The sequence below is a fragment of the Myripristis murdjan genome, chromosome 6 (assembly GCF_902150065.1).
Source record: "Myripristis murdjan chromosome 6, fMyrMur1.1, whole genome shotgun sequence".
Taxonomy (NCBI): domain Eukaryota; kingdom Metazoa; phylum Chordata; class Actinopteri; order Holocentriformes; family Holocentridae; genus Myripristis; species Myripristis murdjan.
Window position 1 is genome coordinate 27,216,530 of NC_043985.1, and position 25,796 is coordinate 27,242,325.

Consider the following 25,796-nt stretch of genomic DNA (forward strand, 5'->3'; position numbering starts at 1 on the left):
ATGTTGTAACACAGCTCTGCTTAATAAACTGACTTTCTGTGTATCTTAATGAGAGATTTCAGATTGAGGTTGTCACATGCAGGGACAGTCTCAGACAGTCTGGATGTGAAGTGGAGGAAAGTTAAGGATTTTGACTGTCATATGTAAAAATGTAATAATGAAAATCAATCATAATAATAATAATAATGATAATAATAAAAGGTTTTGTTTAAAAAAAATAATTTTGTTTTTTGTTGTACATCCACACAAAGCTTAATCCTAGTTTTTAGCGATTAGACAATTAATGACTACATTTACCAGAATGCACCGCGGTTGTCATACAGTCGTGTGCTACTAGTGAGTGGCGAAGAGCCGACTGAGAGACGGGCTGGCTTGCTCTGTGAGTTGATTTTGTTTTTAGACAGCCACGGCACAATTTTACAAGCACTTTGTATTTGCGAATGGCCGCATTTGACAGGATAATGTTTTTTGTCGCCGTGTACATTTTTGGCAAGCTAGCGTTAGCATTCCAGCTAGCTTACATTAGCTAGTGTTAACGTTAGCTGTCATCACTGGCTAGCTAGCCCGTGAGCGCACAGATGTTTAGCTGTCTTCCGTACCTGGAAGTAACGTCAGGTAGTTAGCTCACTTCAGACGTTTCAATTAATTGCGTAAGCTTCATATTAAGTCACACTGTAATGGTCTTTCCAATGTCAGTTTTAGTAATCCCGGATTTTTTTCCTTCACAAGTCTGTGACAATCCGAATTACCTCTCTTTGACCAGTTCGGCTAGCGTTAGCCGCGTTAATACAACTCAGCATACGCAACGTCAGCAATTTAGTAACATCAGACACTTTTTTCAGATGTAAATGAGCTTTCTTTATTCTGTCTCTCTCCCACGCAGCTTTCAGTGCTTCAGTCATGGACCAAGACAACAATTCAGAGGTGAGTGTGTGTGTGTGTGTGTGTGTGTGTGTGTGTGTGTGTGTGTGGTGTTTTGACAGATGTCCTGTTCACACTGGGTGAGGGGACACACTGGGCAGCTTGTGTATTTTTGAGTGCTCTGAGAAAACACTCCTAATGTTGGGTTATTTCTGGTCTAACTTGAGTCTGTCACTGTAATAAAAATGACTGTAGGTTGCCCCAAGCAGTGGAGTAACGTCAGCTCTGTGAAAGTGTTCAGGTTTCTCACCTAGACACAGGCAGGAATAAGCCCCTGGCTGTTTTGTCACACTTTCTCTCAAAGCCAATGTTTACTTTTGTTATTTACTGTCATGTACTCACAGGATGAATCAGTTGGACCATCAGAGGATCCTTCAGAAGAGGAGCTACCATGCCTCCCTCCAGGGCTCTGTGAGTTTTTTTTTTTTTTTTTTTAAATGCACTACGTATTCTCCACGCCACTGCATTTCATAATGAAGATGTTGTAACACCGGTTTTAACAAATAGAGAGTTGCTTGCCCTGTCATTGTAACTCTTATCTGTTGCCAAAAGCTGGTAAATTTCAAGTTTACATACCCAACTATTCACTGTGGCAGGTAACCAGACAGTTTTTTTTTTTTTTTTACTAAAAGCTAATATGCATAAAATCCTCAAATTTGCCTACCAAGGTGGCCAGTGGAAAAACAACATAATTTACTGAGAGTGTTCTTTTACTGCTGTTCATTATCATGTAGGGCCACTCTTGGGTGCCCTATGTTAAGGTGAACACACAGCACAATTATATCTGTCATCTTAAGAATGTTGTTTTTCCTGATGCAAATGGCACAAAATAACTGGATGTTGCGGCAGTTTCCTTTTTTCTTCACTGATATCCATAGATTAATGGTGCCTTCTGTCTTTCTATTTCCTTTTATGCGAGCATGTATATTTGACAATCAAACATAAAACGTGTAATAAAACTCTAAACGAAGCACTATTTATTTATATATTAAGTTTTACCAGCCGTTTAAAAATCAGCACCCTAATAAACATCTACAAGATATTGTAAAATTGGCATTGCAGTACAAGAGGCCTTGCTGGGTGGAGAAAATATATGACTGTATATGACAAGTGGATTATGTTGCATTGACAGCAGTCTGCTGGACCTCCATAAATACAGTGCTGTACAAAACAGTGACATGCCATCACATTGATCTGAACTGGGAAATAAAGTTGGGAATTTATTGAATTTATATCTGGAATTTATTTATTATTAAAGGTTTTAATGTATTTGTACATGAGTGCACAATGAAAATTTCTTAGTGTAGATGTGTAGGAATGTTTCTCAATTTTTCTACTCGTAGGCCAAATGTGAAGAAAAAAACAAACATAAATGATGGTTTGAATGTCATTAAAGTAGCAATACCTAAGATGGAGTTCCCATTTATACCACCTATGTGCTAGGTTAAGAAAAGTGTTTTAACATAAAAACATTAAGTAAATACTGCAGTAAATGCTTATTGACCTCATCAGTATAATTGGCTGTGGTAACTATGGTGGGAAAACTGGCACTTCACGTGACTTTTTGTCTCTGCCTTTTCCTTGAAGTGACCAGTCCCCTAAATAATTCCCCTCTTTGCTGCTCCTGTTTAGCGGATGCAGAGGCGATGGAACTGCTGTGGCAGGTGCGAGCCCAGCGCCGCCAGTCGTCTCCTGACCTCCCGGAGACGGTCACCCGTCTGACTGCCCCTGACGGCAGCCTCCTGTACCTGGTGGGAACCGCCCACTTCAGTGACAGTAGCAAAAAGGATGTGGCCACGGTGAGCTAATGGCAGTTTATAACAGGATTTTTGTAGTGTAATGCTCCATTTACAGTTCTTTTTAATGTGATATGCTGTGAATTGTCAGTGAAATCACAGTTTTTCCTTGAGTGTGGAGAAGTGCTAGGAGCATTTTGAAGTCCTAATGAGGTGGCCTGTGTTTATTGTAATGAGGTTGGCATTCGTCTTTTGTGTCACACAGTCTTGTCTTTTTTTTTTTTTTTTTTTTTTACCACACTGATTTTTGTCCTCACTTAATTCCTCCCTGTTTTTCTTCCATCTGTGTCTCTCTTATTCTCCCCATCTCTCTCCCGCCCTCCCTCCCTCTCTCTCTCTCTCTCTCTCTCTCTCTCTCTCTCTCTCTCTAATCTTGCAAACTGCTCCTCCTCTCCCAGACGATCCGCGCGGTGCAGCCAGACGTAGTGGTGGTGGAGCTGTGCCAGTACAGGGTGTCTATGCTGAAGATGGACGAGAATACACTGCTGAAGGAAGCCAAGGACATCAACCTGGACAAGGTTCAGCAGGCCATTAAACAGGTCAGCCTTTCAAAGGGATGAGAATCAATGACGGTGATTGGGTGAAACAGAGCAAGAGGTAGAAATGGAATAAAAAGATGAGGGGGGCGGGACGGAGGCGGAAAAGGAAGATGGGTGGAGACAGAGGAAAGATGGATTGAGTAATAGTGAGGGATTTTGGCTGAATAAAGCAGTAATGGTGTCCTGAAATCAGTCCAACTGTAACAGCTCTTACCCTGTGATGTGGAGCAGCAGTGAAGTGGGTCGCAGGATGCACTCTGTAATCATTGATAATGGACCAACAAATATCACTGATGTACAAGCAGGATTAAGTGTCAGTAAAGAGCTTTGCCTCTGTTCTGCTCACGCATTTGCTGTCCTTAAGTACCACTTTGCAAGGGCAGGGATTTAAAGAAATTGGACCATCGTCAATAAATGTTGATCCTCAGATTTGTACTATGAGCACTGGAGGCAGAACGCTTTCTTTCTTTGTTTATGCTTATTTCTGCCCTCTTTGTCAGAATGGGGTCATGTCTGGCCTGATGCAGATTCTCCTGCTGAAGGTTTCGGCTCACATCACAGAGCAGCTGGGCATGGCTCCTGGAGGAGAATTCAGGGAGGCTTTCAAAGAGGTTACACACACGCACACACACACACAGAAATATCTGTTCATTGCCATATTAAGTAAAGTGGGTGATATGATTCCCATTTATGTATTTAACTTTTTAATCCTCTTTTCTTATTTTCTTTTCAAACTTTTTAATTCTTTTCAGGCTGGGCGAGTACCTTTCTGCAAGTTCCACTTAGGGGACCGGCCCATCCCTGTGACTTTCAAAAGGGCCATTGCTGCTCTCAGCCTGTGGCAGAAGGCCCGTCTGGCCTGGGGTCTCTGCTTCCTGTCTGACCCCATCAGGTATTCGTTAACTTGTACACACAACATACAATGGAAGTGAATGGGTTGTGATGCCAGCTCTTACTATGGTGCATGTGTAAGGTTATAATGTCTTGGGTTTCCTTTTCGTGGAACTCCTGCACAGAAACAAATTGTCTTTTTAAAATATAATTCAGGCATTAAGTGCAGAATATCCTCAGGATTAGGGGTAATTGTGTTAGCAAAAGTGATCAGCAGCATCTGTAGTTTCCTCCATGAAAAGACAAATATTCCATAACAGTCTGCATGTTCTGTTTCACCATACATTTACTGGAGGGGAAAAAAAAAAACATGGTACAAACGGCTGCTCAGGACAAGGCAACAGGCGCCCACACGTTTTTCAAAGCTCATGCAGCTCTGCCAGTCCAGTCACTTCCAAACTGTTTGTGACTTGTGCTGAGCGCTGGGAGCTCCCTGCAAAATGTGAATACATCCATGATCATCTATATTTTGTCTTTTAGATGGACCCTATTGTTTCCCCCATGTTTTTCTGATCTATGAAATATTTTGGCTTTGGAGGTTGTTTGAAAACAAAGTATGTGCTTTAGACTGAAACTGAAAGTGACAGTTCCCAGCGTGAGTCGAAGTAATTGCTGAGTTTTCATCATCAGTCAGGCATTTGAGTATAAAAATGATTACAAATAAGTAAAAAACAGAATAATGCACGACTGGAAAAATAAAATATAGTTTCAGGAAAAATATTAACACTTTTGATAGGGCCCTAAATGTCTTTCCTCTACTCTTTTCCTATCTTTATTCAATGTGTGGTATCACAAACAAAATACTTGAGAACTGACTACACCTTCTTTTAAATATCAGAAATCTCTTTGCATGCTCACTGTTGGACGGTGTGATGTGTTTCAGTAAGGAGGACGTAGAGAAATGCAAACAGAAGGACCTGCTGGAGCAGACCATGTCAGAGATGATTGGCGAGTTTCCTGCTCTCCACCAGACCATTGTAGCCGAAAGAGACATCTACCTCACACACACGCTCCGCCAGGCTGCACGCTGTGTGGAGGCTCCCCCTAATGCCCAGAGTGTGTATTATACCTTTCAGCTGCCAGTCCCACCTTTCAAGTTCATTTGAGCTTTTGTAACATCATCATAGATTTTTTCCACTTTCTCAAACCGAACCTTTATTTCACCTAAATTCAATGAGATGAGAGATGAGATGAGATGAGTACTTTATTGATCCTTCACAGGAAATTACATTACATTGTTGCAGCAGCACACATTCATACATAAATAAAAAAAAAATAGATCTAAAAACATACATGCAGACCTTAAAAGAAAGAAAGTGCTTATGCATACAAGACCTATTCCAAATGCTTAATAAATGTAGTGTTTTCTTCTCCTTGACATGAGTGTATGATAATGGTTGAACTTATGTGCCAAAACATTGGTTTTATGCACAATAAACAATAGAATTATAATGAATAGCTGGGTGACAGAGTAGAGACACTTTTCGTAACAGTGCTTTGTATCCTCTGCTGTAGAAGTGCCTGCTGTGGTGGTGGGAGTGGTCGGGATGGGTCATGTCCCTGGAATAGAAAGAAACTGGGACAAGCAGCTCAACATTCATGAGATCATGAGGTATGTTCAGGTGAACAACTGCAAGTGTTGAGCATAAATTTAAATTAGGATTTGACAATATGTTTTTTGAAGACTGATATTGATTCCAATATTGTTTTTACTATTCCGATACTCAGTGTCTTTGAATTGAAAGTCACGACAGCTACTATTAGTGTATTCAGTATGGAAACTATCCAGTGTATCCAGTATTAACAAAAAAAAAAAAGACATATCGATCCAATATATTGCACTCTATATGAATTTACATGACACAGCATCTCTCCCTCTCTCTCTCTCTTTCTCTCTCCCTCTCCCAGTGTTGCACCTCCATCACGGTTCGGCCAGGTTTTAGTCACAGTCATAAAGGGTGTCATGATAGGAATGCTGGGATATGCTTGCTACCGCGCTGGAGGGGGTGTGGGTCGAGCCCTAATGTCTGTACCTGCTGTCAAATCAGTAATGGAAAATCTCCGGCCGCCCTCCGCTTGACCACGGTCCTCCTCCTAGCTCCTGCATCCACGACACGACCCTTGAAATATGAAAACAATGCATCTATCACCAATGGCCTTAACTACAGGAGGTGAGGCTGGAGGAGAGGGTTCACCAGCCCATGCTATGAACTAACAAGGACCTCAGGGGGCCCGAGGGCCTCCCACCTCGTGTTGATGTCCCAGCAGACACAGCGGGGTTGTACTGCCAAAGAAACCATGACAGTACTCTTAGTTTCTATCATATTTTGAGCAAAACCTGTATTTTGTAAGGTTAACAAATGCCAACAATTCTTTTTTTTCATAGATTTACATTTTCCCACCATTCCTTTTTGTGACAAACAGTTTTTAAGATGACTCATGACTTTTTTTCTCGGCATGAGTGATTCCTTTGACAAGCACCATCTTCAGGCTGTAAGAGGTATCATCATCAGCCACCTGCCCTGATGTGACTCTGAGCCATTTTCTGAGGGGCACACTTTTCTAATACCGTCTTGTTAGTCCTGTCTAGATCCTGGCGCCAAGTCACCGACCCAAAATCTGGTTAATGGCCCATTTCAAGTCCAGCACTTTATAAGAGATTAGGTAGATTCTTGTACATACAGTCTATGAAAGGAAAAAGTAGTCAAGAGTAAATTATAATATACAAAGTCACATCAAGAAATATTTAAAAATGCATAGTGTGAATAACCTGTAAAAACCTTCAATTTATCCAACCAGTGCTGACTTGTGGTTAGAAAGCATTTCATGATCCCGGCCAATCCACACCAACACCTTTTTAAAATGCAAGTGTCAAAAACGCATGAGCATGAAACAGAAAGTCAGTTTGTTTTTCTGTAATTCTCGAAAAAATCAACTTTTTAAAATTCATCAACACAGATTAATTGCTCTCCCAGCTGCACGGTCGTCCCCCGCATCAACAGACAAGTGCCTCATATTGCAGTTCTAAGGGCTCACGGTGAATTTAATGGAAAAATCCAGAAAAGGCAAAAATTTGTGTAATATGCATCTTACACATGCTGCAACCAAATGGTTAATGCAAGTTCATAAAATCCTGTACTTCTGTTACATTGATAGATATTTTGAATTAATTATTATAATGTAGGCCTGTTTTTAGTGTTTACTGTTGGCCTAAATATGGATGTTTAGTACATTTTCTGTTGAGTTGAAATGGTATCATGACCCCGCCCATATTTTATTATTAGTCATACATTCAATGGTAATCTGAGGTGTGATGGATCGGCTAAACTGTGCCTCAGGGTGGATGATGCATTAACTTTGAGATTTGTACGTTTGATTGTATTTCCATGATGAGGCACCTTCAAATCGCTCAGTAACGGTTCATTCTGAAGACAAAAATATGCACCTTGTAAAGACAGCCATCTATTAAAAACCTCAACATGGGAACATCAACATTTTATGATATGTACCATTATGCATTCTAATCATGTCCCAGTCTCTGATTGTAAAATGAGATGGGCAGGGGGAGTCGTTTGGATGATGCAAAATGGAGTTGGTTTGTGTCCCTCAACTAAGGATCGACGTTGACCGTGATACGTTTTCTCAATGGAAATTCCCATTCAGGGAAGGATGTTGTTGTGGACTTGTTTTATCCAGATGAAGGAGGAAGATGAGGAGGAGGAGTGAGATGGGTCAGGGTTGGGAGGTAAAGCCTTACACTGCTGTCACTGCTGCTGCCTTTGACCCTCAGATTGCCTCCGTGGCTGAGGCTTGTTCTCATTAATGCTGATCTTTGTCCCCAGTGCATTGTGTGTTGTACATGTATGAACTCTGACAGGATGATATCCCTGGGTTTTTGTCTCTAATTTGGGAAGTGTTTTGCATAGTACAGCAGTCTGAATGAGATATTTCTGTGCATACAAGGCTATAAACCATTACTGATTTTGAAGGTGTTGATTTTCAGACATAATTTCAAATCTGAACTGAATTGTGTGTGCAGTACTATAATCCTGTAATCCTCTAGAGGTATTTATGGGAGATATTAAATGATAGTTTGATTACTAGCTTACATTTGTAAAATGGATCAGTGAGTTACTGGGAATTTTAATGATTCAAACTGTGTGATCTCACAATTTCTTACAAAGATATTTAGCCTCAGTGCAAAGTATCCAGCACATGAAATTACCCCTGTCTCGCAGCAGTATTATGCAGTCGAAATCAACTATTTCTGTTTCCCCACTTTTTTAATTTCCCAAGGTGTGATCTGTATTTGAGTGTTGTCAAGAGGAAACTGTATGAATGCCTGTATTTGTTGTCTCCAACAAGGTTTCCCCTTTATCCTTTGGTAGTATTGTCATTAACAAACCAAACATTGAAGCCTAAATTATATATTGAATTATACAACGTTTCAAGTAAAGATAAACTATAGTTGCCTAAGATAACTCCTGCCTCTTTAATTTGTATTTATTTTTTCACCTATGCACCATGCACAAATCTACACATGAACTTGGATAAACAAGACTGCGTGAGGGCCGCAGAGGTTCCGTTTTATGGTTTTAAATATTTAAATGAATATATTTAGGTCTATATTGTATTACCTTGTCAATACATCAGGCGGCGTGGCGACAGAGATAACACAATTACCTGACTTGGAAATGTTAATCTCTCATTTGGCCTGATGCGGCTCGGTGTCTGGTGTCTGGTTCCGCCTTGAGCAGCGTTCCCGGTAGGACACATAACAATGTAACAACAGCCATTACAAACATCCGCCGATGTTCGCAGGATTATGAAAGCATGAGCTGGTGATATTATTTTATCTGCGCCAGCGAGCACAAACAGACAGATGGTCTTGTTTTTTGGATGGCCTATTTGGGACGTCGTCTGACCGCGTCTCGCTTCGTTCGCCCGGGTCTGGTGTCGGTCAGGCTCCTCTGCGCGGTCGGGATGGAGGACATGGGTCTGGTCATGGGTCGATCCCCGCTGGAGCGACTCGACTTCGACAACGTCGCCCTGAAGAAACTCCCCCTGGACCCGTCAGAGGAGCCCGGGGTGCGCTTGGTGAAAGGAGCGTGTTTCTCCCGGGTGAAGCCGCAGCCGCTGACCAAGCCCCGCTTCGTGGCTGTGTCGGACGAAGCCCTGGCTCTGCTCGGGCTCCGCGGGCAGGAGGTCCTGGATGATCCGCTCGGTGCGGAGTATCTGAGCGGCTCCAGGATCATGCCGGGCTCCGAGGCCGCCGCCCACTGCTACTGCGGACACCAGTTCGGCCAGTTCGCCGGACAACTGGGAGACGGGGCGGCCTGCTACCTCGGGGAGGTGAAGGTCCCAGCCGGGCAAAGTCCTGAACTCCTGCAGGAAAACCCAAGCGGCCGGTGGGAGATCCAGGTGAAGGGGGCTGGACTGACACCTTACTCCAGGTACGGGAGTTTCCATAACATCCAAATTATTGCCAGTTTTTATATAACTAGATATTAAGACGTTTTCCCATCGATTTCCATGCATTCTCTGGGTTTAGTACAGTAAACATCTGAATTTTATCATTCATAAGTGGATAATATAGTTATATCCATTATTTTACTTTATTATCTATAAGTGGACAATAAAGTTATGCACATAAAAGGCAACCAAAACACTGACAAACCACATAATCAAAAGTGCAAATAAATCGAAGTTATCAGTAAAAAATATCACAAGGCCCTGTTTAATAATGCCAGCCTCAATGTCCTCATTTCATGTGTTTAGGAAAGCAATATCATTTGACACAACAGACCCTCTGTACCGAGGGACCTGATGTTTAACCGTTCCTCAACACTGAGCTCATGATTTCCTGATGCCCTCTTAGTGAGTGCAAAACTTAATAGGGCGGGGCTGTTATGTGGAAAATCAAATATCACTATATCTTTGGCTGAATACCTTGATATTTTTACAATATTTCTTAGTATGACTGTTTTGATAAACAAGTATCTGTAATGTGGATACTGGTGACCAATCAAACAAGTAATGGAATGGAAAATTGCAATGCAAGCTTTAAAACCAGGAAAAGACAGCACTTATTCCATATCATAATATTATGATAACAAATATTCCAGACTATATCTAGATTTATGTCACGATATTGATCATAATATAGATATATCACCCAGCCTTAACTCTTAGCATGTAGGAAACCAATATTATAACCCCTGAAATGCTGTCTAATTTGTTTTCAAGTGTTAGATTTGACTTTTCATACACAGTAATTTTGCACCAAATGTACAAAATCTTAAGGTCACTTTATCTTCTCCTGGAGTGCAGTGGTTTGTAATTATGTTTATTGATGTCCCTTATTAAATCAGTCCCAATCACAAAAGAGGATACGTAGGTAAAAAGAAGCAGATACCAAGAGTGATTTTAAACTTTGATGTGTGTTTGCGAAAGGGGCTGCAGCTCAGACGATGTCTCTAATATTTTATGCATTTCTGTGTCATTTCTGTCCCTCTCTGCTCCCTAGACAAGCGGATGGCCGTAAAGTCCTGCGCTCCAGCATCAGGGAGTTCCTGTGCAGTGAGGCGATGTTTTTCCTGGGTGTGCCCACCACCAGAGCTGGCTCAGTCGTCACCTCGGACAGCAAGGTCATACGGGATATTTACTACAGTGGAAACCCGCGCCATGAAAGATGCTCTGTGGTCCTCCGCATCGCTCCCACCTTCATCAGGTGTGTGCATGTTGTAGCATAAAGGTGGTACTCATAGCTTAACTGTATACCTGGATGTTTAGTAGCGAATATAAAACCCAGCAGTCTTGCCTAATATGTTTTGTATTCTGGCCTCCAAGTAACTGTATGCTCATTTGTCTTCCCTTGTGTTCCCTTGTGAGCAGGTTTGGATCCTTCGAGATCTTTAAACAGGCTGACGAGTTCACGGGCCGACAGGGTCCCAGCTACGGGCGCGACGAGATCAGAGGTCAGATGATGGATTATGTCATTGAGATGTTTTACCCCGAGATCCAGCAGAACTACCCAGACAGAGTGGAGAGGAACGTGGCTTTCTTCAAAGAGGTAGAGGAGCACTGGCTGAGAGAAAGTCTCCCCCCTGGCAGTAATAATGTGAAACACTGTAATCAACAGAGACTTGATTATAGAATTTGCTGTTGAATTACAAGTTGTTATAATGGTCAGTTGCTGTGTTTTATTCAGATCAGCATGTAGCCTGTGGTGGTTCAGGGCCTGACCTGTTTGCAGCCAAGAACATTTGGATCCTCTTATCTCGCTAAGCTGCTGCAGAAGGTTCAATCAAAGTCTGACTGCAGTGCATGTGCTGAGTAACTGGGCCGTCTCCTTGCTATTAGATTAAAATATTAACAAGGCATACCTTCTGGCCAGAGACATTTGACATTTCCTCATCTAATCAGTAAGAAGGGGTATCATCTGTCTTGCCTCAGTGCTGTCATGTTTTTTCCATTTGTGTGACTGAGTGCCAGAAACCAAGAGAGACAGAGAGAGGGGGGAGGTTTTTTTTTTTTTTTTTTTTTTTTTCAGTTCTCACATTGGGTTGTGACTTCAGTTTCAGACTTCAGTTTTTTCGACACACAGCTCTCATTCATCGGTTATGGGAGATTGCTGCTCTCTGTCCCTGTACGTAGGTGGTGCTGCGTACAGCTCGACTTGTTGCCCAGTGGCAGTGCGTGGGATTCTGCCACGGCGTCCTGAACACAGACAACATGAGCATCCTGGGACTGACGCTGGACTACGGTCCATATGGCTTCATGGACAGGTCAGACAGTTATCATACACTGTTAGCGCTCACAATCGAATTGATTAAATACATCTTACAAGGCAAAACGTCTCTATTTTAGCTGACATAGTGAATTAGTTTCCCCTCAAGTATAGTGGGCAATGTGAAATAGCCATACAATAGGAATATTTCTCCTCTTTTTCTCCTCTAAGCAAGATTTTTATGACAAATTACTCCTGTCATATCAGCTTGAATCTTGAACTATGGTTTCAGTAGAGGAAAATGTCCCATCAGCTCTTATTGGCTCCCCGTAGAGTTGTTGTGTTATACAATACAAAATCCCAGTGCTGGGTATGTAAACTTCTCCACCCACAGGAAGTGAACCGTCAAACATTAGAGCTTTTGTCTCTCTCACCCCTTTTGTGTTTTTACTATAAAGCATCACAGACACAGACCGGGTGGGTAAAAAAAACAAGTGTGCCGTGTGCATTTTGCTGATTTCATTTACCAACACAATGGATTTGAAGCCAGTCCAGAGGCGGTGGCAGAGACGGTGCCTCTAATGCCATCTAGTGGCTGGTTTCAGAAGCACAAGGGTAAAGTTTGCCTCAAGCACTTTTTGTCCAAAAAAAAAATTGGCACCGCCCATGCTAACCCCAACCCTAACCTCAACCTCAACTCTTCCTGACAGAAAAGTCTGACAGAAAACACTACAGACACATACCTTTATCTTTAACTGCTCCAGAACAAGTTGAAACCCCTCTCACCTCCATGCAAGTCAGTGGCAGCTCGACCCAACTTATTGGCTACAAAAGAAATTTGATAGTTTTTTCACAAGAACTTACAGTCTCAGTAACTCATTTTATTTCTCCTAATGTGTTTTTTTTATGTGTGCCTGTAAGAAGATGTGACATAGGTTTGTTTTGGGATGTATTTTCTTAGTGATTGATAGGTTCCCTATGTTTTACTCCATGCTGGCTGCACCGTTTGCCTCGTTCTGGCTCTAAATGAGAACACAGCAACAACTATAAACACAATATGTCTTCAAAATGACCAGTAAGAGAGTAAGGGGAGACATCACGCTCACTTTGTCCACTATTATTTACAGTCTGTCATCTTGACACATAACTAAACACATATGCCCACATATTTGTGAGGCAGATAAGGGCTGGGCGACATGGATGAAATCGATATCACAATACTTACTTGGATTTTCTATGTCAGGATTTCTGTATCATGATATGACTCATCGGCAAAACCATGTCAATTAAACAAACATAGTCAAATTAATATTCATCCCATTGAACAAAATGGCAATGTTTGTTGTGATAACATTCTCAAATAATATTCTTTAAAATGTTGTATGTGTAAAAAAAAAAGCTTATTGTCGTCTGTTTGAACAAGTGTGCACCACCATATCACAAAATCACCGTATCGTCATATGTTTCTCCAGAAAAACAACAAATGATAATATTGAACCATCATCTTTATCATGATATAGGAAATCCTAATTGTTCTCAAGATTTTCTAAAATGTCTGTGCTTATTCCTTCCAGGTTTGATCCAGATTTCATTTGCAATGCCTCAGACAACTCGGGCCGCTACTCCTACCAGGCCCAGCCGGCTGTCTGCAGGTGGAACCTGGTGAAGCTGGCAGAGGCTCTTGCTCCAGAGCTGCCACCGGCCCGCGCCGAGACCGTCATGGACGAATACCTGGATCTCTATAACAACTTCTTTGTGGGGAACATGAGGAAGAAACTGGGCCTGCTGAAGAAGGAAGAACCTGAGGATGAGATGCTGATCACTGAGCTGCTGCAGACCATGCACAACACAGGTAGGGCAGGAAGGACTGAGCATTATATATTGAATGACCCATAGAAAGGCCACAAGGTCTGAGGGGACAGCGCATGTTCTAGTGAGAGGAGATTCACTATACATGCTGTGCATAGGATGTGTTGATTATTAACACCTGCCTGTGCAGCAAGGCCGATCAACAGATTTAACCATTTATGTCTGGTAATGTGCTCAGCATCTCTCTAAACCTCACTGTTTCTTCCCTCCTGCAGGCGCTGATTTCACCAACACCTTCCGCAGCCTCAGTCAGATCCCCTGTCCCACTGAGGAAGAGAGCGAGGGAGAGGAGGGCATCATCAAACAAGCCACAGAGCTGCTGCTGGAGCAGTGCGCCTCCCTGGAGGAGCTCAAGGCTGCCAACAAACCCACCATGGATCCACGGTGAGGAAGTCAAGGCAGCTACATGCTGCCTACTATTCAGAAGCAAATCTGACTTCATGCTATATCACACAGAACCTAACTAATCAATACTCAGATCATTGCGTTTCTCCCTTGTGAACTTCATTCTGCTCCTCATGAATTCACATAATATCTAACACAGTTAAAACTTACAGGACTGCATTGGCAGCACGTCTTGTTTTCGGCATGCTGATAACAGTTCTCTTTGCTGTGTGTTGTTGACAGTGAGCTGGCGATGCTGTTGTCGATGGCCCAGAGCAGCCCATCACTCTTCAACATGATCTCAGATAGAAGGACGATAGCCAGGCAGCTGGAGAAGCTCAGCAAACTGAAGGATCTGATGGAGACGAATGCAGAGGAGCTGAGGGCCAAACAGAGTGAGGAGTGGACCCACTGGATCACCCGCTACAGGTGTGAAGATAGAGCCAAGCTGGTGTAGAAATGGAAGCAGGAAAGAGGTAGGGAGGAGGAAATGTAGAGGGAGTGGAGGAACAGTGTATAGCAGACAAACAGAACTAATCCTGGAGGGAGAAGATAAAGAGGAGACAAGAAAGATGGGCGGACATGGGACCAGATACAGGAGCAGACACAAGGAAGAGGAAATGACAGTGTTGACTCTGGTGTTAGTTTATTACTCTCGTCACTCATTGGCTCTTGGGCTGAGTGCTCTCCTTTATCATCGCCACAGGAAGCGTCTGGCTCAGGAGATGGAGGGCCAGAGTGACGCCCAGGCTGTGCAGGAGGAGAGGGTGAGGGTGATGGACAGCACCAACCCACGCGTGGTGCTCAGGAACTACATCGCCCAGAATGCAATAGACGCTGCTGAGAGTGGGGACTTCTCTGAGGTCAGGCTCTAATCCACAAACTCACAGAGTTAAAATCTTAGTAGTGTAACATACTTTTTTTTACATTTTAATTATTATTTTACTTGTATATTTATTGGTTTAAGCGGTTTTACATCTGTGGCAGGAAGAAAAAAATCTCATTGTCATTGATACCACAAGCATTTGGTGGTTTATCAGAAAATGCTACTTCTCTGGTAAAATTCTCACATGATTACTGAAGTCAAAACTAACTGAAAGATGACTCAAATATACCTGCTGTTAATTCTAAGCAAACTACAGTGAACTTCCTTGTTTAAGTTCAGTATGATCCCCTTTTCGGTTTCTCCACTCTCTTGAATTTCACTTGGTTTTTCCACCTGGTTTCTCTTCCTCTCTGTACGGCAGGTCCAGCGGGTCCTCAAGGTTCTGGAGAAGCCTTTCTGTTCCCAGCCGGGGCTGGAGCTCCCTGCCTGGGTGGGCTGCGGCGGAGCACAGGAGCAGGAAGAGAGAGACGAAGGAGAGGAGGGACAACAGGAGGCAGCATCTACATCAGCCCCCAAAGATCCCGTTCCCTACGACAGCAAGCCCCCAGCTTGGGCGCGTGAAATCTGTGTCACCTGATCTTCGTAATAACTTCCATGACAGTCGGCTAGCCTGCCTAAAGTGATAGAGAGAGTTTATTGTTTTTTTTTTCCCCCATATATATCTGTATGCACCTTTGTTATCCCCCTATCCTCTGTCGCTGTACAACTCTCTCTATTGCTTCAGCAGGCAGTGTCATGGAAGTCAGCATAAGGCAAGACACCCCAAAGAAAACCTAGTCTAAATTTCAGCTAAGCACAGAGGGAATGAGTTTAAGTTTGTTGCAAAAAAAAAAAAAATGCTTGATTACAAATGAAATTACCACATCAAACATGAGGCTATTAGCCATCACTGAAACTTTGCGAAGAAGCCCTTGTTCCCTCTCTGCCTCGCGCTTGACTAGCTATGAATGATGACCCAGGCAACCAGTCCTGCAGTGACCTGCCTGAGTTTGATAACTAGGGGTGTCACCTCAATATCAACCAAATAATATCATCTATGTGACAGTGAGTAGATGACAAAATGTATGTTTTTCAGTATGTAAGAAAGTGGAGGAGAATATTTGCACTTGATTAAGCCGCAGCAGATAACACGCACAATATAATTGCGCAAAATTAGAAGACATTGCCTCTCGCCATTGTCATAGTAGCACAGATAAGCACTGAGACACGCAGCATCACATCACGTAGTCTATGTTATCTCACGTATTTGATATTCAGGGAGCATCAAAACTGCCATTGCGAACCACATCCAAGTGAAGAAAAAATGGGAACTGTGTATTTGACTTTTTGGTGAGGCTGTGATCATGCAAACTTTTACAATGTGAGGGAAAATTCTGTTTCAGAACGCGCTGGAAAAGCAATTGCGTCGCGCACGCTTTTGTAGAAAGGGACATAAAAAATTCCCCATCATTACTTTGTCTGGGCTGCATGCGGTGACTACTCAAAAAGCCGGTTCACTGTACCACTGATCACATCCCCCAGCCATCAAACCTTGACTGTTTTTAGATGCCAAAAATGACATGAAATGAGATTTACACTTGTTATAGTTTTATTTGTTCCTTAATAAATATGAGCTATACAATTCAGAGCTTCCTCAGTTATAACCTCAACCTTTCCAAATAAATTCAGCCGTCAGTAAACTTATACATTGTGTTATTTTCATTTTGTGATTAATCCAAAACTGCCATGACTATTATTTCAGGAACTTAACTCCACCTCTACATGTGTGGTACATAACATCACTGATAAGGGATGTGTTGCCATTTAATCATAGTAGAGATTACAGAGATTATAATTTTTTCTTCTATCTGTAGAAACATCACTTAGACTCCCCTCAGCATGTTGGCCCAGTGGCTGCAAACTTAGTTCTGGGCTGCCTGAGCACACAGATACAGTGTGGAGTGGCTCAAAGCGCATACCTGTGTGAGAAATGTCTACACCCCTGGGCGTCACTGTGTTCACGTCCCAGCAAGCCCTGCCATACCTCCACACCTGACTGAGGCATTTGAAATGTGTCTAGCACGTATCCCCATTTTAAGGTTTATTTTCCTGCTAGTAGGTTATTTTTTTCTGAGGTTTCACTCGAATTGGCCCACTTAGATTGCAGAGGGGCACAATAATTAAGTTCTCAGTTAACCAGGATAAAGCAGATTCTGTGCGCACTTAACAATAAAAAATAATAATAATTTAAAAAAAGTTAACCCAGTCTCTTGTAACACTTGAGTCGGCTCCGGGCCGTTCTCCTACAGTCGGACTCGGGAGTGGCTTTTGGTGACCTCAGGGTGCGCCCTGCGCTGTTGACGCGCTGCGCAATTATCGAGGGTGAACGCATAGGTGGGATGAGGGACAATGGGTGTGTAGGGGCGGAAGAGACGAATTTACTTAATAAATTGTAGACTCCTTCTTTAGTTAAGTAAGATGTCCAGTCGAGTCAGGCTCGGGTACTGCCGGCAAGAAGTCAACAAAACCACATGGGAAGTACCGGAGCGGTACCGGGATCTGAGGCAGGTGGGGACGGGAGCGTACGGGACTGTATGGTAAGTGAAAGCAGCGAAGTGTGGGCGAGCCAGGAACAAAGCAATATCAGTCTGATCAAACTGCTCGCCTGCATGGTGTGGAAACAAAGCAAGCGGTGGGACAGATGGTTCCACCGGCGGACAGACTGCTGTCTTGTGCCATATTGGAGCGGCTGAAACAAAAGAAAAAGTGGCTTGCGCTGCGCTCAACACATGCGGCTTCACTTCCTTGTATGATAAGGCACATGCACCGATACCTTCGCAGTGCACTGACCACAGTTTTTTTTTTTTTTGACAGGGGCTGTGTAGTTTCTCAAATATTATTTAAGTGGCGGAAACGCATGGAGATTGTTTAGTGGAATCATTTTCAAAGACGCGCTCCTGCAAGTTTTGCATATGATGTGTGTGTTTACACCAATCAGCGGCAGTGGAAATACCTTATGGTCTACAGATGCACTCCAGGCGCCCCGAGCACGGGCTAATACCTTTGTGCGTCTCGCGGCATGGGCTCTCCATTGTTGTTATCAATGATTAACCCTGTGGGCGGGTCCCAAGCTGCACGGACTGAATGGCACTCAGTGACACATGATCAAGTCTGTGTGGACGAGCACAAGCTTGGAGGTGGACGTGCCTACCAGACTGAAAGGTCACTGCTGGGCTGTAGCAGACATCTGAGGGAAAGGGGAGGCGGAAATGCGGGGCTACACTGTGCATTACCACATGAGGCTGATAGGAGAGAGAAACCTTACATGATCAGATCAGAGGACAGGAGAGCTGGATCTTTTCTTGCATACCATAAATCTTATGTTATATCTACTCATATTCGAAGATAGGAGAGATAAATCCTTGTTTTATCACAGATGACTCCCCACATTGATTCATGAGCTGATAGAATACTGTTTCCTTGTACCGGTGATCGCTGCTACAGGCTCAGGTAGATGAAATAAGGCTCTCTGGAGGATATTTATCATTTCCCTTACACTCTCTCATATATTCCTACCACCAGCTCGGCAGTGGACTCCAGAGCAGGAGTCAAGGTGGCCATCAAGAAGCTCCACAGGCCGTTCCAGTCCGAGCTCTTCGCCAAGAGGGCCTACAGAGAGCTGAGGCTCCTCAAACACATGAAACATGAAAATGTAAGACGTTGTTACCCCGGTAATCTATAATTCAGGGGTCCAGGCCCTCAAAACTGCAGCAGTACCACAGTTATGCCTTCATTTTGCAGATAGTCTAATAGTAGGCTAATTTATGTTACTGGCTGGATTATTTGTATACAGTCATTTTCAGGTATGGCGATCCTAAAGTGGGACTTATTATTCAACACCATTTGTTCCCCTCTGGTTCAGGTTATTGGCCTATTAGATGTTTTCACCGCTGACCTCTCTCTGGACAGGTTCCATGATTTGTAAGTGCAAGTTTTGTTCCTGGTACTACAACACACACACACAAACACAAGGATCGGATTATCTGCCTCACCCAGTTTCCACTCTGGGATCAATAAAGTATTTCTGATTCTGATCCACAGGACAGTGTTTTATCTGTACACAACCATTGCCAAAATTGTTTAAAAGTGGAAAGCAGTTTGAAAATACCGTCATGTTTTCTTCCTCAAGCTATCTGGTGATGCCCTTCATGGGAACTGATCTGGGGAAGCTCATGAAGCTCCAGAGGCTTTCGGAGGACAAAATTCAATACTTGGTTTATCAGATGCTCAAAGGGCTTAAGGTACCTTTAACATAAACACAGTTTACTACTTGATTAATTTATCTGAATTGTTCTTTTGTTGACTGAGTCCCTGTTATGTTCTTTTTATGACAGTATATTCATTCTGCTGGTATAATTCACCGAGTAAGTAAACATTCTTTTTATTTGCTTTTGATATTGTGTTGACACATGGTTATTAAACTGAGAAGGACATGGTGTTTTAAATGAGAACTTGCACCTTTCCCCTTTTATTACACTGTCATGTTAACTTTTATTTTTCTTGCAAGTGACTCGAACTAAACTCTAAATTCGAGTCGCTTAGTTTATATATATATATATTTTTTTTTGCAGGACCTCAAACCAGGAAATCTTGCCATCAACCAAGATTGTGAGCTCAAGGTACAGTGAGTACAGTATATCCAGGACACACACAATGCTCTGATAGCAAAAGTCAACACAGCTGGCAACTGGCATCTTAATATTTAAGATACTGGGTTATAATCTAAAAATAGACAACCTATAACTGTTGAAAATATTCTTCACTCACTGCTTTTTCCCGAATTTCACTGCTGCTGCTGCTAATATTAATGTGTTAAGGTGATGGCTTGCATGCGAATTGATGTGTTTCTTTGAGTATTCACATTTTACCAGACCTGTGTGACCCGGAGGGCACGTTTTGCTGCATTCAATGTGTTTCCTGTCATGGCAGATTTTGGATTTTGGTTTGGCACGGCAGGCGGACAGTGAGATGACAGGGTACGTGGTGACTCGCTGGTACAGAGCCCCGGAGGTCATCCTCAGCTGGATGCACTACACTCAGACTGGTAAGGAACGTGACCACATCCTGCTGCGTGGTCACGCTTTGATTCAGTGACCACGGTGGGTTTTTCATTGTCAGCACATTTGGGTGCACATGGAAAAGCTTTCGAGTCAGTTGTTTTTTGACTGTACTGTTTTTTGGGCATTTGTGCTTCATTTGACAGTCACAGTGGAGAGGGACAGGAAAGACAGGGCAGAAAGAGGGGATGACATGCAGCAAAGTGTCTGTGCATGCTTTGAACCCTTAGCCTCAGTTTTACATGGTATGCACTTTACACAGTGAGCCAGTGGGGCGCTCCTTTCTAGTCCAATTTAATGGATTTATAAAAACTTTCAGAGAGGTTTGTCACTGACAGATTTAGGGTTTATTAAAACTAAAACCACCCACATATGGCTCCCTGGTGGCTCACTCTGTAGAGTGTGTACCATTTACCACTGAGGCCAAGCTGCAGCACCTCATATACTTTAACATTGTTATATCTCATCAATCTGTGATATTCTGTGCATGGTCAATGAGTTATTTTGCAATAAAGTGTAAATTAACGTCTTTGGTGCACCTACTTGCCTTTAACCCAGGTCATGTGCCTTTACATGATTTCCTCCATTTTCCAAAATGACTTTCAGTGACCTAAAGAGAAGTTGTGCCAACGTGCTGCTTTCAGCTGTGGTTTGTATTGTACATGTCAGTGGAGGAAGTGGTAATGATAGCAGAGAGTTTTCCAAAAATGTGACAGTGACGCCCCATATTCAAAATATACATTGCATGCTGCATTGCATTCTGGGTTTGTTGCGGCAGCGGTTGGTGCACACATTGGTATCTTTGCATGTGTCTCAAGACTTCGCTCTTTGGACTTGGGACTGGCAGCTAAAGCTGAAGTTTTCTGCTGTAAAACGTCAGTAAATTTTCTGTCGTTAAATTTAATTGTAGCGGTGCTGCAATAACTTGAGATCGCCAGTTATCTTGGGGGTAAGAAAAAGACACCATCAACAATGTAAAGGGCCTAGAAATGCAAAGTACATAGCACATACTTGCTATTGTGATGACATTAAAGTGTTTTAGGGTAGAAAAGTTAGGATCTGGTGTGAGGAAATATGAAATTACAAGGGACTAATAAGGATTATCCACTAGGTGGTGCTCTGTTATCACTCTGCTTGATGGCCCATGCGATATTGTTTGGGAATGTGTGCAATATGCTGACAAATGAGTTCCAGTGTCCTGTAAGGTCTCTGTAACTTCCTTAGAATTGCATGTCAAAGTCTGAAATGTCTGCTCTGCACTGGCTAATGCTCTGTTTCTTCCTCAGTGGACATTTGGTCTGTGGGCTGCATCATGGCCGAGATGCTGCAGGGGAAACCTCTCTTTAAAGGCAGCGACCGTATCCTTTTAGCACCCTGACCCCTCCTCACCGGCCTCCCTCAGACACTTTTACAGTGTGAAGACTAAGAAATAGAGTTTGTTGCAGAGCAGACAGCTGATGTTAGTTTTTTCCCTCTGTGGGTTTCCAGTTATTGCAGTTATAAATGTGACCTTTGAACCTTGACCCCTGTCCTTCAGACCTAGATCAGCTGAATGAGATCATGAAGATCACAGGAACACCCACTCAGGAATTTATCTCAAAACTACAGTCTGATGATGTGGGTTCAGTGCAGTTTCATCAGCATGCACGCACGCACACACACACACACACACACACACATACACACAACTCTATTATGAACAAAATGATTCGCTCCAGATGAAATGTGTTGATTTCTTCTCTCAGGCCAAAAGCTACATCAAAAGCCTTCCAAGAGTGGAAAAGAAAGACCTCCTGGAGGTGTTTTCCAAAGTTAACCCGCAGGGTAGGACATCCCGGCCTTTTTTGATATGATTTATTTTCAGGGATCTTAAAGCACTTTCCTGGTAACATTCCCGTTAGATTTCCTGCTTCCATTCTTTTCTTCGCTGATTCCCTCTCACCTCCTTCCCCCAGCCGTGTCTGTGCTGGAGCGTATGTTACTGCTGGATCCGGACAGCAGGGTCACGGCTGCCGAGGCTCTCACGCTGCCTTTCTTCTCCGAGTTCAGAGAGCCAGGGGAGGAGACGGAGGCGCAGCCGTACGACCACTCGCTAGATAACGCAGACCTGCCCATGGACCAGTGGAAACGTAAGGATGGGGCTGGGGAGAGGGAGCGGGACCTGACAGGTGCAGGATTAATGACGCAATGAAGCAAGAAGGAGCACTGAAAATGAAATGATGTGTTGTCAGAATGATGGAGGGCTGCAGGGGGAGAGAGGAGGGTGGAATGCGAGCTTTTGTTTTTGGTGGATTAGCCTTCATTGATGTGCCCTTGTAAATCATTTTAATAAAAATTTCCCCTCTCTTTGCTTTTATGCTGTAGGTCACACCTTCACAGAGATCTTGTCCTTCAAGCCCATCACACTGGAGTCCAAGGAAACATCATTATAACACACAAAGGGTTGTTGCATGGACTGTAATTAAGCCTGGCCTTCGACTCTTTTTTTTTTTTCAGGTAGATCTCAATTGACAAAAGTATTTCCTGCATTTCCACAGTTTTGTTTGTTTGGAGTGGCTTTAACAGCTAACTCATTTTTACTACGTCTTTCCCACCGTTCCTGTGTTTATAGTCTCTTTTTTTTCAGTGGTCAGCCATGAGCACCCACTATATTCTCCTTTTCTGACTATTTATTCTCTGTCAAGGCTTAATACTTGTTTGTGCAACCAGTCCGGAATGTTTTTTATAAAAGCAAGCTGCTGTTTCCGTAGATCCCTCAACCATTTTTATCTAACATATATGTGGGTTTCTCCTCAGATTGTGATTTTTTCCCCCCATCTTCTGTTTTTTCTAGTGTCGGTGTGTGTGTTTTTGTCCTTTCATTCCAGTAGCTTGCTTCTTGAGTCTAGCAGTAGCCCCTTTTCGGCAGTTCTTATAGTGTTGAGGATAACAAACCAGTTACATAACCATAAATCAGATTTTAATGTTACTTTGATAAGTAGCTGAGTAATGTTTGCATTACTGCTGTTACTTTCTCAAGTAATACACGGTCATTTCAGAATTAAATTTCGCATGGAGCATTAAAGTAAATAGAAGCTCTTCCAGACATATGCTGTCGCTCCCTTCCAGTCAAAAGATGGCAGCAACTTCACTCTCTTAAATCTTCAGCTTGTGGGAATACACATTTTACTTTGAGTTCATTTGGAGGAATTAGAGAAATATTTTAGTCAAGTTGATGCTGTAAAAATCACTCGATTCATTGTTTTGGCCCACATGCCTTAAATACATGAGCCATTTTTGTGGGTGTGAAAGTGTGTCTAAAAGTAATACAATACATGACTCTGCAAGTAAAAGCAATACTGAGATGTTATGTGTTAGTCTGATTGACAAGTGATATCCATAAGTAATAGTTTAATTTTTGAAGGGACCTTCCCAACGCTGACTGCTTGTCCTTAAGCGATATTTGACTGGATTTATTGTGACCAGGGTTTGTCCTTGTGTGTATTTGCGTGCGTGTGTGTGTGTGTGTAGTCTATGTCTTGCACATCTGTTGTGACCTTGTCATTCCTCCCAGTGGCCTTAATGATAACAAAACAACTCCAGTGAGCGTGAGATCACATAAAATCACTCCCGACAGGGTACGCAGGAACGTTCACATTTTGATTTCATGCCAAAAATACTCCTGTTTTAATCTGGTGTCTTTTTTTTTTTTTTTTTGAAAGAGCAAATTGCACAAAGCACACTTTTATGCGTTGTCTTGTGAAATAATGCCTCCAACATTAGACAGCCTTTTTTTTAAATATTAAAGATTCTTTGTGAAAACGATGGCTAAATATGAGTATATTTTGTCTTTATTTGTCTTCCAGCAAAACTAAGGCAAGGTTAAAATATAGGCAGCTCATCACATGTATAGTTTGAGTGCAACCTGCATTACAATTTCTAACTTGGATATATTTTATTATTCTCATTTCAGTTTTTTTGTGTTGCACATTTATGTACCATTATAAGCACTACACACTAAGTAACACTAGGTGGCATTGCACCTACAGCTCTTTGCTCAAACTGCACGTTGCTGTGTTTCAGGAAGTTTAAACTGATGGAGATGAGCTGGAGCAGTAGTCGTTTCACCGATTTATCACTGGCGGCCTTATTTCTTAATCTAATATGATAGTTGACATTAAGCAACATGTTTAAACATTCTCGGGGAACTGTTTGTCCTTTCATACGTCCTCCACATCGGGGTGTAGAATTTAACAAGCTTGTCTTGAGCGACCTCCAGGACCTTGACCTCCGGGGCCGTCTCCCCGGAGGGCAAGCTTCCTCTCCCGGGCCGGAGCGTCTCCAAACTCTGGGTGCGTGTTGTGTCCTCCCTCTCCCCCCCCTTCTCGGGGTGCCGCTGGATAGTTCACTGAGGAGTCACGGAGTTCTGTTCCTGCTGCAGACAGGAAAACAGAGGGGAAAGCACATTTTTCAGCCCACTGCCCCTCCACTCTAACACACAGCAGCACATGCACGGACCCCCCTCCCCTCGCCTCGCCTCTCTCTCCCCCTCTTGTTTGTTAGCCCTGTGGTTTATTTTCAGAGTGTGCTGGTTTTAAGAGGCATATTTCCTTACACACACAAACAGTTCACATGCATGCACCCATATACCCAGATATGCGCGGCATGCACTGCGAGATGCACCACGCACACAAACAGACTGACACCGACTGTGGAGGGAGTATGTGTGGAATGGCAGCGATGCCCAAACACTGAGCTGACCCGGGTCAACTCTCCTTGCTTAAAAGGGGAATGTCTGTTATAATTGTGTTTATTTTATGTGTCATGGGGAGGCGCAACTCTGGGAATCGCACCATGGTGAGAGAATCCGCTGTCTCTTAGGTCTCAAAAAGCACCTGGGATACTGTGCTGCACTTACTCCTCGGTGCACAACACACTCATTGGTCTACAGAGACTCAACAGGAGCTCATTTGGCTGCTGGGTGTGCGAGGTTTACTGCCATAATGACTAAGACAGAGGTGGAGCGTGATTGAGATAAAGTTGGGCTTGGAGTCGTTTCAGTTTGTCTCATTTGTCTCACAGTAGGAACACTGATAGCTGATGATTAGATAAATGGGAGGCTGCATTCTCCCCGTGCCAACAAAATGAGCTCTTTATTTCCATGCTAGCTTTTCAGTTTTAATTGAGTCAGGCCCCAAGGACAGAACATCATCGTTGCATTTGAAGCCGGTGACAGTATTTATTCTCCAAACAATTTGTATCATCGTGTCCTTGCCGCAGATCAAATAAACACTTTGAATCCAAGGGCTCAGCCGCGATAAGCTGTTTAGGAGTTTATCAAAAGGAGAGGTGAAAATGCATAAACTCGCCGAATGTCCTTGACTGCTTGTCCATCTCTGTTTGAGGATTTTACATCGATTTCTATTTTTACATAGCGGTGTATTTGTGTACATGATGTTCGCCATGTGGCCGTCTGCCTGGTTCCAGATGTTGGTTCTAGCCGTTGGACTCGGATCTGTGGCGCTCAGGCTGCTCTGTGGCTGGTTTACAGTGGTCTGCATTTCCTCATGCAAGTCTACATGTGTCACAGACATCGCTAAAGGGCGACTGACTGATGTTGTGAATGAAAACAGAGATTATTTTTGCACGGGCCTGCGTGAGCGAGAAAAAAAAAAAAAAAAGCTGTTTCAATGTACACAAGCTGAG

General features: G+C 43.0%; 3 protein-coding genes across 4 annotated transcripts; all 3 read left to right on the top strand.

Moving 5' to 3' along the window:
• The first annotated feature begins 297 nt into the window (after positions 1–297).
• trabd (TraB domain containing) lies at positions 298–8,628 on the top strand. Of its 2 annotated transcripts, none has more exons than XM_030054639.1 (10): positions 298–379; positions 884–924; positions 1,266–1,332; positions 2,554–2,720; positions 3,116–3,256; positions 3,757–3,867; positions 4,009–4,148; positions 5,031–5,203; positions 5,663–5,759; positions 6,056–8,628. In XM_030054639.1, exons 2-10 carry the CDS (start codon positions 901–903, stop codon positions 6,225–6,227), a joined length of 1,092 nt encoding a protein of 363 aa, XP_029910499.1. In that variant the 5' UTR covers positions 298–379; positions 884–900; the 3' UTR covers positions 6,228–8,628. The 2 variants fall into 2 exon arrangements, with proteins under 2 accessions (XP_029910499.1, XP_029910498.1); XM_030054638.1 differs by lacking the exon at positions 298–379 and adding an exon at positions 534–615.
• A 265-nt stretch (positions 8,629–8,893) lies between these two features.
• selenoo1 (selenoprotein O1) lies at positions 8,894–16,694 on the top strand. Its single transcript, XM_030054636.1, has 9 exons — positions 8,894–9,600; positions 10,674–10,877; positions 11,042–11,219; positions 11,804–11,934; positions 13,451–13,728; positions 13,961–14,129; positions 14,373–14,558; positions 14,836–14,992; positions 15,377–16,694. The coding sequence occupies exons 1-9, from the start codon at positions 9,047–9,049 to the stop codon at positions 15,599–15,601; spliced, it is 2,082 nt and encodes a 693-aa protein (XP_029910496.1). The 5' UTR covers positions 8,894–9,046; the 3' UTR covers positions 15,602–16,694.
• An 87-nt stretch (positions 16,695–16,781) lies between these two features.
• mapk12a (mitogen-activated protein kinase 12a) lies at positions 16,782–22,860 on the top strand. Its single transcript, XM_030054640.1, has 12 exons — positions 16,782–17,591; positions 18,577–18,706; positions 18,917–18,975; positions 19,184–19,295; positions 19,389–19,418; positions 19,626–19,673; positions 19,984–20,098; positions 21,398–21,469; positions 21,649–21,728; positions 21,857–21,935; positions 22,067–22,240; positions 22,476–22,860. Exons 1-12 carry the CDS (start codon positions 17,473–17,475, stop codon positions 22,541–22,543), a joined length of 1,086 nt encoding a protein of 361 aa, XP_029910500.1. The 5' UTR covers positions 16,782–17,472; the 3' UTR covers positions 22,544–22,860.
• The last annotated feature ends 2,936 nt before the right edge of the window (positions 22,861–25,796 follow it).